Consider the following 12,680-nt stretch of genomic DNA (forward strand, 5'->3'; position numbering starts at 1 on the left):
ACTCAGGATTGTGTAATAATCTGAATTGGGCATTCTGCATAAGGAGTAATTTTACTTCTGATACTCTGAGTACATTTATTTGATAATACTTTTGTACTCTGTCATGTGATAAAACACATCAAGTTGGAAGACCTTAAACCTGTTGATCTCTGAAGCTTCAGCTTTGTGAGTGTCTGCGTGTCTGTGTGTGTCCGTTCAAAGCTAACAGTTTTAAAAGAGAAGCTCAAAAAAGAAGAGACCCTTGTGTTTTTTGATGAACTTTGGTTTTATTGTCACTTCTCTAAAATATCCTAAATTCCATAAAACAGGATGACGATACCTGAGTGACATCATCCAACATGGCTGCCTGGGTTCAAGACCTCCACCCCCCAACACACACCTCCACACACAGAGTGAAAGAAACAAAAAACTCAAAAAAACAGCTGATTTAAAACAAAAATTACGGAAAAAAGACATACACCAGGTCCCTCCCACTTTGATTGACAGGTCAGGTCCGATTTCTGATTGGTCCAGAGAGAGCAGTGATGACAGGTGAAAAGTGATGGTACAAACATCAAACCCGATCAATCGACTGATCGATAAAAGTTAAACACACTGTAACTCATAAACTGAGAGAATAAAATAAAATTAAATGATGACATCATAAAACGGGGGGGGGGGGGGTCAGAGGGTCTCAGGAGGCCAGAGGCTTCTGCGAGTCCACCGGCGAGGATGAGTCCTGCTGGACAGAGTAGAAACAAAGTAGAGTTTAATAGAGTTAAAGTAAAAATAGAGTAAAGCTACAGTTTACACAGTATACAAACAGAGTAGGGTTACAGTAAAAACAGTGGAGCAACAGAAGCACCAGAAGAGTTACAGTATAAACACAGTGAACTTAGAGTACAGCCATAGTAGAAACACAACAGAATAAACATAGAGACACAGCAGAAACACAGCAGAAGCACAGTAGAGTTAAAGTAGAAATAGTAGAAACAGAGCTGAAACACAGTAGAGTTACAGTAGAAACACAGTTAAACTAGAAACAGTAGAGGTATAGTAAAAACAGTAGAACAGCGTAGAAACTTAGTAGAGTTACAGTAGAAACACAGTAGAAAAAGAGTACAAACAGTAGAAGCACAGTAGAGTTACAGTAGAAATGGAGTACAGTCACAGTAGAAACACAGCAGTTACAGTGGAACAAAGTTAGAAACACAGCAGAGGAAACATAAAAACATAGAAACAGTAGAATCACAGTAGAAAGAGAGGGGATACGCAGTAGACTTACAGTCGAAACGGTACAAGCTCAGCTACATTTAAAACATCAGCATTAGAATAAATGTACCTGAGGACCATGAGAGTGATGAGCCTGCAGACAGAGAAGATTCTGGGATTTGTAGTATACATAAATAACTCCTCCTCACCTCCTCTGTCTCCTTGGCTGTAACCTCCTCCTCAGCAGGACAGACCTCCATCTTTTCCTCCATCTTGTCCTCCTCTCCTCCCCCATCTCCTCCTTCCATGCCATGTTCAGCTTCCCACTCCTGAAGAACTTCGTCCAGGTTAAACCTCCGTCTGTAGTTCACCAGGAAGTTCTTCACCTGAACCACCGACTTGTTACCAATCACATCTGAGATCGCCTGGAAGTCCCGCCCATACTTCCTGATGGCTGCATGGGATTGGACGAGAGGGAGAGTCACTGACCAAGCACTGTGAGGTTTCAATACAGGTAGTCAGCTAATGTAGGTATGACTCAGTTCACCAAGGGCACATTCAGCCCCGACAAAATGTGACAGAGTCATCTATTTAAACGGAAACGAGGCGCGTTGAACACCCTGTTGTGTTACGCAAGCGTTGCAACTACGGCAGCCTTCTTAATACGGCAAGGTTTACATACAAGTCGCTGCTGATTGGGTAACACCTCTGACACAACCACCAAAAAAAGAGAAAACGTAACTTTAAGCCCGTTTCACAACATTTCAGGGAAACATGTCGTTCAACCCAGAAACCGTTGCAAAACATTGCACACCGTTTTTAAATTGAACATGCTCCTGGTCACAGGTAGTTCAGGTGCGTGTCAGTTCAGCTGGTCACAGGTTAGTTCAGGTGCGTGTCAGTTCAGCTGGTCACAGGTTAGTTCAGGTGCGTGTCAGTTCAGCTGGTCACAGGTTAGTTCAGGTGCGTGTCAGTTCAGCTGGTCACAGGTTAGTTCAGGTGCGTGTCAGTTCAGCTGGTCACAGGTTAGTTCAGGTGCGTGTCAGTTCAGCTGGTCACAGGTTAGTTCAGGTGCGTGTCAGTTCAGCTGGTCACAGGTTAGTTCAGGTTTGTGTCAGTTTAGCTGGTCACAGGTAGTTCAGGTTTGTGTCAGTTTAGCTGGTCACAGGTAGTTCAGGTGCGTGTCAGTTCAGCTGGTCACAGGTAGTTCAGTTATTACCTTGTACAGCGAGCAGCTGCTCCTCTGTGGTCCAACGAGTGTTAAACTTCTGATTCACCTGAAACAAAAAAAACAGAAACACAAAGATCAACAACCACAGCAACAATAGGCAACCAGCAACATCACCAGGCAACCAGCATGTTTCTGCGTCTGTTGCTGTGTTGGCGTGGTTACCTCAGGTTGCCTGAACTCGTCGACTCCTGAGCTGAGCTTCTCCTTCAGAGCGCTGTTCGTCTGTTTGATCGTCTGAATCTGAAACAGAAAGAGAGAGAGACAGACACAGATGAGAGAGACAGGTGAGACAGATGAGGAGAGAGAGACAGGTGAGCAGACAGTCAGGTAGACCAACCTGTCTCTTGATGGAGACAAGCTGACCGTCCAGGTGTCTGATGAGTCCCTGAGCGGACGAAGACGACAGAGAGACGACGTCCTGCTGATTCAAAAACATTCCTCTGGGAGGACGTTTCTTCATCCGCTGAGACGCCTTACCACCTGTCTGAGAGAGACAGAGACAGGTTGCTACAGACAAGTGAGGTGAAGCAGATGATACAGGTGTTCAGGTGATTTTCATGTGTTTTTACCTTCAGTCCAGCAGCTGGTTTCACCTCTGACCTCTCTGATCCAGAACTCACCTGAAGCCAGTTTAAAAAAACGGTTCGAAAAACAATCAGTAAAGTGAATAAACAGCCAGTAAACAGTGGGTAAACAGTCTGTAAACGGTCACTATGCAGCAGCCAGCCATTCAGTAAACAGTAAGCAATCAATAAGCAGCCAGTAAACAGTCAGCAACCAGTATACAGTCAGTACATTCAGTAAGCAGTCAGTAAACAGTCCATAAAAAGTCCGTAAAAAGTAAACAGAAAATAAACCGTAAACAGTCTGCAAACAGTGCGTCAACAGTGCGTAAACAGTGCGTAAACAGCCTCTCACCTCCTTCTTGTCGTCTTTATTTTGGTCGAACTCTGAGTCACTCGGGGGATTTCTGTTACCGTCTTCAACTTCATCGTCACTGAAACACAAACAGTTCACAATTTAATCCACCAATCACATCACAGGATTTACCTGTGAGGGTTCACATCTGTGTTGTTGAGTGCAGTGTTACGTGTGGTGTTACCTGTAGCGTTACCCGTGGTTTACCGATACTGTTCACTGTCGTGTTGCCTGTGATGTTGCTGTAGTATAACCTATAGTATTACCTGTAGTATCCCTTTAGCGTTACCTGTGGTGTTACCTGTAGTGTTACCTGTGCAGGTTGCAGCTCACCTGTCGTCTCTCTCTCTCTTGTGTTTTCGGGTCTGTCGGTCCATGAGACTGGTTTTACTGCGACTTTTCTTCCAGGAGTAATAAAACCGAACCAGACTGGCCATCGACTTATCGGGTAACTACAGAAAGAGAGACAGTTTTAGAATATAAATCATGACTCTTTACTGTCCACAGTGAGCGGTCAAAAAAAGTGGTCATATTATCTGTACTGTTAACAGTGTAATAAACAAACTGGTTATACTGGCGAGGTACCATCTGCTGGATGCGGTGGAAGCTCTTGCCGTGGAAGCTGAAAGCCTGTTCAAACAGGACTCTGTCCTCCACTGTCCACTCATCAGGAAACGGGGTGAAGTTCGGCAGATCAGCCAGAGATTTCTCAATGTTGTGTTTGTGCCAGAAGAGCATCCCCAGAGCCTGAAATCCAGGGTTATAGTGGTACACTGAAGCTCAGCTCTGACAGAAGGTAATATTATCACTAACAGGGTTATACTGTCTGTCTGAACTCTGTGCTCTCTGAGAAGCGCATCATTAACTCTGTCAGGTACTGGAGGTCACGGCAGAGTTAAAATATAAAACTTTACCTGCTCCATGTTGTAGCCATGTTTCTCTTTGGCAATGGCGATGTACTCATCCACTGAAACCAAGAAACAAACATCTAAAACTATTATCTGACATTAAAACATCACACACAGGTTTATGTTTTATATCTAACATTGTAAATTTGTTAAATGTGGATTGAGAGTAGTTTCTTACACTGAGTCTGGTTCAGACAGCTGCTGGGGATCCAAACCAACATCCCAAGGTTTTCTCTGAGCTGAGCCGCCTGGGCCACTTCTGATAACACACACACAGAAACACACTGTGTTATCATTAGTTAAAGTGACAACCGATATGACCTTACTGCAGAATGGTCAGAATCCTTGCATATATCAGCACATCAGTAACAGCACAGGTTTGAGATCTAAACTAATTCAACCCGAGATCTGTCCATATTTTTCTTCATCAAACAGCTTCAGAAATATGGAGAAGTTATCTCAAGATTTACACCACATCACCCCCAGAAATCTAATGTCAGTGCAGCTAGAATTATTTTCATTAATAGAATTTTGACCAAAATAAATTCTCATACAGAAGTTGGTTGCCGGGGCTGTGGTCAGTGTGAACACACGTCCATTTTATAATAAAATCCTGGTAAAAAACATTGAAAGGGAAAGACTTACCTGGACTATAATTTCTCACACTTTAAATTCAGTATTATATAATAAACATCATTTTTACTGTTAACATTCATTATTGCTATTACATAAGCATAGTCAGTGTCCTCTCTATCAAGTACATCTGTAAAATCTTCTGTTATGATGTTCATGATGTTCTGTGTTTGCTGTTGATTGACTTCAGTGTTTTATCAGTCATGGAATTGTAGTGCACTGCTATAGATTCAGAGGTGTGCCTGATATTCTGACTCCTCAGGTGTGTGCACAGAAACGATAGCAGCTTTAAAGGTGCTGTATGTACGTTTTTTGCTATCGGTACATAGCCAACGTAAGCATTAACAGCTTTAGCCATTGTTGCGTTTAGAAGACACTAGGTTAGAATACGCCATCTGAGCAAGGCTACTTGTTCAACAACTCATGTTGGACTGAGGACAGACTGGACGCTACAGTGACTCACTATCACAAAGTGGTGTTACGAGACGGGACGGGCCAGGGCTAGCTGGTTAGCATGCTAGCTTCAACAGAAGAAAAGAATTGATAGAAACAGTAGCTCTTAGCGAGTAAAGGAATGAAGTTTGATGCTAAACTCACAACGTTTCTTCTAGACTGGTAAGTAAACAGCTGTTTATGCTAACGTTGGCTATGTAGCGATAGCAAAAACTTACATATAGCACCTTCAACTCTGAACTCAGTGACAAGCAGAAAACTGAACACTTTTCTGACAATAAAAACTAAAACTGAACGTTGTAAATTTTAAAAGATGAAGTGCTATGCTGGACAGTATCAGTCTGTACAGGTGTACCTGATACAGGTGTACCTGATACAGGTGTACCTGACAGTGGACACTGAGTGTATTCATCATATGAGTGGTGCTGAGCAGCTGATCCTGTTCTCAATGGAGAATCTGACTCTGGAACAGCAGTTCTCTCTAATTTATATGATTTCCAATAAAAACATGCAGTAATAAAACCCACTGTAGAGTCAAGACTCAGTATCTGTTATAAAACTATAAGTAGGACAAATCAATATAGAATGAGAGACTGTAGATCTGGTCCAGAACCAGCATCATTGAGACCTGCTCACTGAGCCAGAAGCAGTAGAAAGAAACGGTCTGTTATAGAGCTAGAACCTATAGAAGCTGCTCTGCTTGAAAAACTGTTAAACACGTAAGGACCTGGAACCAATATGGTTTACCATGGAGTCGGAACCAGTACGACTATAGAGCCAGTATGTTCTATAGAGCTGAAACCAGTATGAGAAGACTGGAACCAGTATGGTGCTTGCGTTGTTCGAGGCTACCACCACCGAGCCGCATTTAGTCTCTTACCCGGGTCAAAATCCGGAACCACGGCCTGGTACTGTGGGCCGACCCTCATCCCTCCTCCACCTGCACACACAGTACACAGCAGTACTCAGTAGCAGTTCTCAGGAGTACACGCAGTACACAGCAGTACTACTGTGACCGAGGCTACCCACCATGCTCCTCGTCGCTGCTGGATCCTGAACTTCCTTCTTCCCAGCAGCTGTTAGTGCTGGTTCCATTACCGGACAGACTCTTCCCGCCGGGGTTCGCTGCTGCTCCGGGGCCACTGTTGCCGCCGCCCGCCGGGGCTCTGCCTCTCCTCTTCCCCGGAGCCTCCGGGTTTCTTTCCAACATCGCCGGCATGAGGAGCACGGAGGCAGCCCGGGCTAAGTGCTAGCTGCTAACTCAGGCTAACAGTTAGCTTGTTAGCTTAGCCGCTCCGCTAACTGAACCGAACCGGCTAACCAGCCCCGGAGCTGAGCTCACAGTCCGTGAGCAGCTGTGGGGCGGGGGTCGGTGAGAGACAGAAACTCTGAGGCGGGGATGTACCGAGTGATGAAGCTAACGGAAGCTAAAGCTGCTCCAGCAGACAGATGCTAACTGTTAATCCGAGACCGAGGCTTCACACCGAGGCAGAAAAGTTCCGGAACAAGCAGCCGGAACCAGAAGAGACCAGATCAAACCAGACCGCGACTTACAGACCGAGTACAGACACCGACACAACCACAGTAATCGATACAGAGTCAGTACAACTGATCAGAGATCAAACTCTCTGAGGCGGATCGATCAGAGCAGGACGAGTGTGAGTGCGTGTGCGTGTCCCTTTAACAAATCATCACACTGTTCACATATTAAACAGCTGACAATAAAACACATTCATCGCAGTTGATATGAATCACTTTTGATGATTGATTATCGGTTATTGAGTCTGATTTGCTCTGCCTCTCTCATTCTCCAGAAATATTAAAAATCATTGTTTTAAATCTCTCATTTTAAAATAACTCACTCAGAGCTGAAAGAATCGGTTAGTTAATCAATAGGAAAATTATTAACTGATAGTTAAAATATTGCCAATCTATAGTGCAGCTGTAATCAGATCTAAATGTTCAAAGTTCAAAGTACAATAAATACATTGTCTAATATACCCAAACATACAGATGCTACAATACACCGAGCCCGATGTCATAGAAATACTCACTCCCATTCGGCCCCATAAATCCCGTAGATGTGGATGATCATAGCAAAAACAAAGTATAACTGCACCGAGCTAAATACTTCACATATCTTCCTGTTGAAGAGCTGACATGTGAAACCACGGGAGACTGGCTTTGACTTTGACCTAGCAAGCCAGTTATCAACAAAGGATCCAAAAAGCAATAGGATACGTAACTGTCAGAAACAGCTCTCTTTATCCTCCAAAAAAACGTTTTAAAAATCATAGAGTTGAATCAGTGCCTCTAAACAACAAAAACTAAACATCATAACCTGCGTGAAGGTAGGCTTCATTGCCAGACAGTTAGACTGCATTGGTTTTAGCTTGGTGTACCTACTAAACCGGCAACTGTATATATGCCTGTGGGCCGCAGAGAAACATGCCTAAATTCTATATTTTAGAGTGTAAATACCATATCCCACCAACAATATCTCAGACAAGCTCTCCTCCACGTTTTGTCAAACACAGTATGTAACTAGTGCACATGGGACATACAATTAATTTGAGCTACAGAGGCATTTACACATCTTTGTACAGAGTGAAATGCATCTTTCAGCTACTGGTCTTCACTTTGTGTGTGTGTGTGTGTCAAGCAATAGTCCTAATGCAGTGGAAGAGATAGAAAAACGGCGCCCAGGACTGCACGGTCTTGTGGTGGTACCGTGTTTAGGGAGAGAAGACTTGTTACTGAAAACAGCCAAGGCACATGGAATATTTACTCTCCCTTTCACTCTCACTCAAAATAATCTACAAGGCAGCTGCTTGTGCATAACCACAAAACTGAAGTCATATTTTTAACAGTTGTTAGATAGAAAACAGTACTGAATTTAAGCTGCACAACACAACTCCTCATGCTCATGGCTCCCTGTGAGTAATAATGGTGAAATATTTCATTTCCCAGAAAACGTGGCCTGTAGACTGTGAGGATGTGAAAAAGATCTCATACTGGAGATTCCAACTTTCTCTGAAAGAAACACATGTACACTGCTGCTTAGCTGACACTCTGAACGTTAATCCATTAAGAATTATATACATATACAGCTAGAATAACTTCCAGTAGATAAGGCAATTCTGCTGTGGAGTATGATTAAATGATGAAACAGTTATACAGTATGTGTACATAAAGATTTTGTTGAATGCAGCCTAAAGAGAACATTGCAGTTTGCTTGTTGGACTAACATCACTTAAGTATTTTTTGGATGACATTTGATTGTATATTTTCTCAAGATAACACTTGTTTCTCTCTCTTTTAGGAGAGTGGCACAGAATTCTAAAGCAAGAGTTATCCCTATAGTCAATAAAGCAGTAAGTCTCAAGTGTCTAGTTCCAGCATGGCAATATGATGACATGACAATATAACCACATATAATTTTAGATTTAACGTGCTGCAGTACACAACCAAAGTAACAGAAATCATGCCAATGTCCAAATACATATGGCCCTAGCTGTTGGTGTGTACTGTCACCTCTGCAATCTCAACCTCATGAAAATGTTTGGGAAACACTGGCTTTCAGTGCTTATTCAATCTATGTCCCTCAGTGTATTAACGTTGACATGGTTTCATCTTTCCGTAACGCTCCCAGTCCTCTCCAGCAGCGACAGGCTAGACTCAAATCAAGACCCAGTTTCCTATGGGGCCTATTACATGGTCTGCTTCCAGTGGTGGAACTTAACTAAGTACATGTAGTACTAATTTACATTTAGTACTGTACTTAAGTACAAATTTGAGGTACTTGTACTTTACTTTACATTTAATGCAACTACTTACTTCTACTCCACTACATCTCATAGGCAAATGTTGTACAAATATTTTACTCCACTACATTTGTCTGGTAGCTTCAGTTACTAGTTACTTTTCAAATTACAATTTTTCATACTCTTCCTACCAAGTGAAAACCATGTATCTCCAAATTTGGTGATTTGGTGAATGTTTGTGATAAATCCAAGGATTGAGTGTCACCTTTTATGGGTCGAGAAAATTCTCCTACCTCTTAAGCTAAAAAACTATTTTAAAAACCCTCTTGGATCAGCTGGAAAATGCATTGTCACAAAGCCCAAAACAGGCTGTTTTTCTGAGCTCATGAGAAGTTGACTTTTCAGAGATACGTGGTTTTCACAGGACAGTGACACTACGAACAAAGATGATATTATAGAATATGATGCATCGCTGTAGATTAAACTACCCAACAGTATATAAAGTAGCTCAAATTAGCTGAACCTTAATCATCTACACCAGTAAAATGCAACATACACATTATTGCAGCAGAAATATTAATCCAAACATTGACAAGGACCATTTTACTGCACAATGAGTACTTTACTTTTCATACTTAAAGTCAAGTTTTTCTTGATAATTCTTACATACTTTTATTGAGGTAAGGTTTCGAATGCAGGACTCTGACTTGTAGTGGAGTATATTTGCAGTTTGGTATTAGTACCTTCACTTAAGCAAAGGATCTGATTACATCTTCCACCGCTGTCTGCTTCTGGCAATGGAATGCCCTCACCCAAGAATTCAAGTAACTGTAGCATTACTTGTTGCGTGGAGTGTGAATGTTTTTGCGGTCATTGTATAGAAAAGCATTTCACCGTGTTTCTTGCGTGTGTGTGTCTGGAGATGTTTTGACTGGTGCTCATCCAGTGACGTTTATTGAGCACTCACGACCAGCTGTCCAGAACTCCTTTCTTCCTACTGTTGCAGTGAAAGAATGCAATGGCTATTTTGAACACTTGTATGCCTTTCTTCGCCTGCTTTCTGCCACCTTTCTCTCCCTGTTGGAGGTCAAATTAGTTTCTTTTAAGACTGCCCATTCAAGGAAAAACTCTACCTTCTCCCTGGATATATTACATGATAAAATGTTTTGTTGAATGCAGTTGGTTGCTTTGTTTATTTTGCACCATTGATGAAATTTCTTTCTTGGATTAAATTGAGCACTTGCTTGCATTCATTGATATTCACTTGTTGTGCATGTTTATGTGAATGTCTTAACATAAGATGACATTAGGATATGAGAAATTATGGCCATAGAAGCAAGAGAAAAATATGAATGCATACATACTGTAAATGTATTCTATGTTATAGAAGCAATCCCCCTTCCCTCCAAAATTAAACACAGACAAACTGATTAATACTGTCTCTCCTGCACTCCCCAGAAAAAAATGAATTATATATATTGAATATACTGTAAGTGTAGTCAACGTAATAATCAATGCACATTATGCTAAAATATTTACTGAAAAGTGCTGCAAATATAGTTGCTACTGCTGTCTGCCCCAGTTGAAACCATCCAGACAGGATGACAGCAGGGATTTGTTCGGAGCTTTTGAGAGCTACATGAACCATGTGACCGCATGATGGTAAGATCAAAGAGTGTCGCAACTCTTCTATTCAACGGCAAGCCGACCAATGGTCCTCTGTGATGTCGTGTAACAACAGTCCTGTGTGATATCAGCACGTACCAGCAGGCATATGTGATGTCAGCATGGTTTCGTAGCCTTGAGCTGTTCTACAACTATTGACCGGTTCTGTTTTCATTTAATTCTATTTATTCTTGTGTTTCTCTGTCACTGCTGCTACTGATGATGGAAGTGATGATGATCAGAATAAGAATCAGAAAAACTTTAATGATCCCAGAAGGGAAATTGCTTTGTTACAATTGCAGTAGGAAGTAATAAATAAAAACTACTATAAATAGTAATTATAAGAAATGCACAGTAAGTGAATAGAAAAATGTACAAACGCAAATGTGCAAAAAGTAAACGTAGACTCTCCAGGTCTCTTAACCTCAGCATACAGCACGTCCAGTGTCCCGTCTCCTCCTGTAGTGTAGCGACACTGATGCGTTTGCCTATCTGATGACAATGATGATGGTGATGATGATGATGATGATGTTAACTATTATAATAGTGATGATGATGTTAGTAATGATGATTGCGATTATGGTGATTTTGGTGAAGTTGATGATGAGGGAGATGATGTTGAGGATGATGGTGATGATGGTGATGATGATGATGATGATGACAATGAAAATGGTGATGTTGATGGAGATGATAATGATGATGGTGATGATGATGGTGACAAAAGTGATGATGATGACGTTAGTAATGATGATTGTGATTATGGTGATGTTGGAGATGATGATGATGATTATGATGATGATGATGACAATGAAAATGGTGATGTTGATGGTGATGATGATGATTATGATGATGATGGTGATGTTGATGGAGATGGTGGTGATGATGATGATGATGAGGATGATGTTGGTGATGATGTTGATGATTGTGATGATGTGTTGGCAATGATGATGATGTTGATGATGTTCATTATGAAAATGATGATGGTGATGATGATAATAATGTTGGTGATGATGATGGTGACAAAAGTGATGATGATGACAATGACGTTGATGGTGATGTTGGTAACGGTCCTGATGATGATGACGTCTGTGTAGTTGAAGGGAAGTTGTTTGATAAACTGATCCAGGATTAGTCTCAGGTTATGGATATGACCGAGCAGATCTGACCATAGATCAGTTAAACTGATATTGGTTATAATGTTTACACCTGTGTGAGTCCTGCATACTGTGATGTGATTGGTGGATTTAAATAGATCATTTATACTGTATGTAGTTACAGTGAATGAACAGCAGGAGGAGCCCCTCAACACGTTTTGATTCTGAGTGCTGATCAGAGGATTTATCTTCATCTGCCTGACGATGATGATGATGATGGCGGTGGTGATGATGGTGATAATAGTACTGATGATGATGGTGACAATGGTGATGGTGATGATGAAGATGATTCAGATCCTTTACTTCAGTAAAAGTATGTGAGTATAATCAGTTAAATGTACTTCAAGTATTAAAAGTAACAGTACTCAGTGTAGTAGAACATCCCCGTGCTTGTTATAAATTATATTATTACATTTATCCTGAGTCATTGATGCTTCAGCAGCATTTAGCTACTCCAGGTGGAGCTGGTTTTAAATACTTTAAATAGAACTGGAACTACTGATTAACATTATTGATTGATCTGATTATTTTCCTGACTAATTCAATAATAGTTTGGTTTGTTAAAACTCAGAAACTTGTGAAATGTGTTCAGATTGCTTCTTTTGTCCATTTATATTCTAAACTTTATACCTAAATTTAAAGAGAGGGAAACAACAATTATTCAAATTAAATTAAAAAAGCACTAATGGATGGATGGATTGTTTAGTCGATGAATGGAGAAATATGTCTCGACTGACTAAATAATTCATCAACCAATCATTTC

The 12,680-nt window shown here is 41.3% G+C and overlaps 1 protein-coding gene across 2 annotated transcripts; it reads right to left on the reverse strand.

Moving 5' to 3' along the window:
* Positions 1-252: 252 nt before the first annotated feature.
* On the reverse strand, positions 253-7,025 carry rcor1 (REST corepressor 1). 2 transcript variants are annotated; one of them, XM_040138148.1, is made up of 13 exons: positions 6,364-7,025; positions 6,215-6,274; positions 4,427-4,507; positions 4,255-4,307; positions 3,926-4,087; positions 3,674-3,792; positions 3,341-3,419; positions 2,992-3,042; positions 2,760-2,906; positions 2,585-2,662; positions 2,411-2,468; positions 1,401-1,645; positions 253-718 (listed from the first exon to the last, which is right to left on the reverse strand). In XM_040138148.1, exons 1-13 carry the CDS (start codon positions 6,551-6,553, stop codon positions 674-676), a joined length of 1,368 nt encoding a protein of 455 aa, XP_039994082.1. In that variant the 5' UTR covers positions 6,554-7,025; the 3' UTR covers positions 253-673. The 2 variants fall into 2 exon arrangements, with proteins under 2 accessions (XP_039994082.1, XP_039994081.1); XM_040138147.1 differs by having other exon boundaries at positions 253-721.
* Between the last annotated feature and the right edge of the window lie 5,655 nt (positions 7,026-12,680).

Source organism: Xiphias gladius, chromosome 10, assembly GCF_016859285.1.
Source record: "Xiphias gladius isolate SHS-SW01 ecotype Sanya breed wild chromosome 10, ASM1685928v1, whole genome shotgun sequence".
NCBI lineage: Eukaryota > Metazoa > Chordata > Actinopteri > Istiophoriformes > Xiphiidae > Xiphias > Xiphias gladius.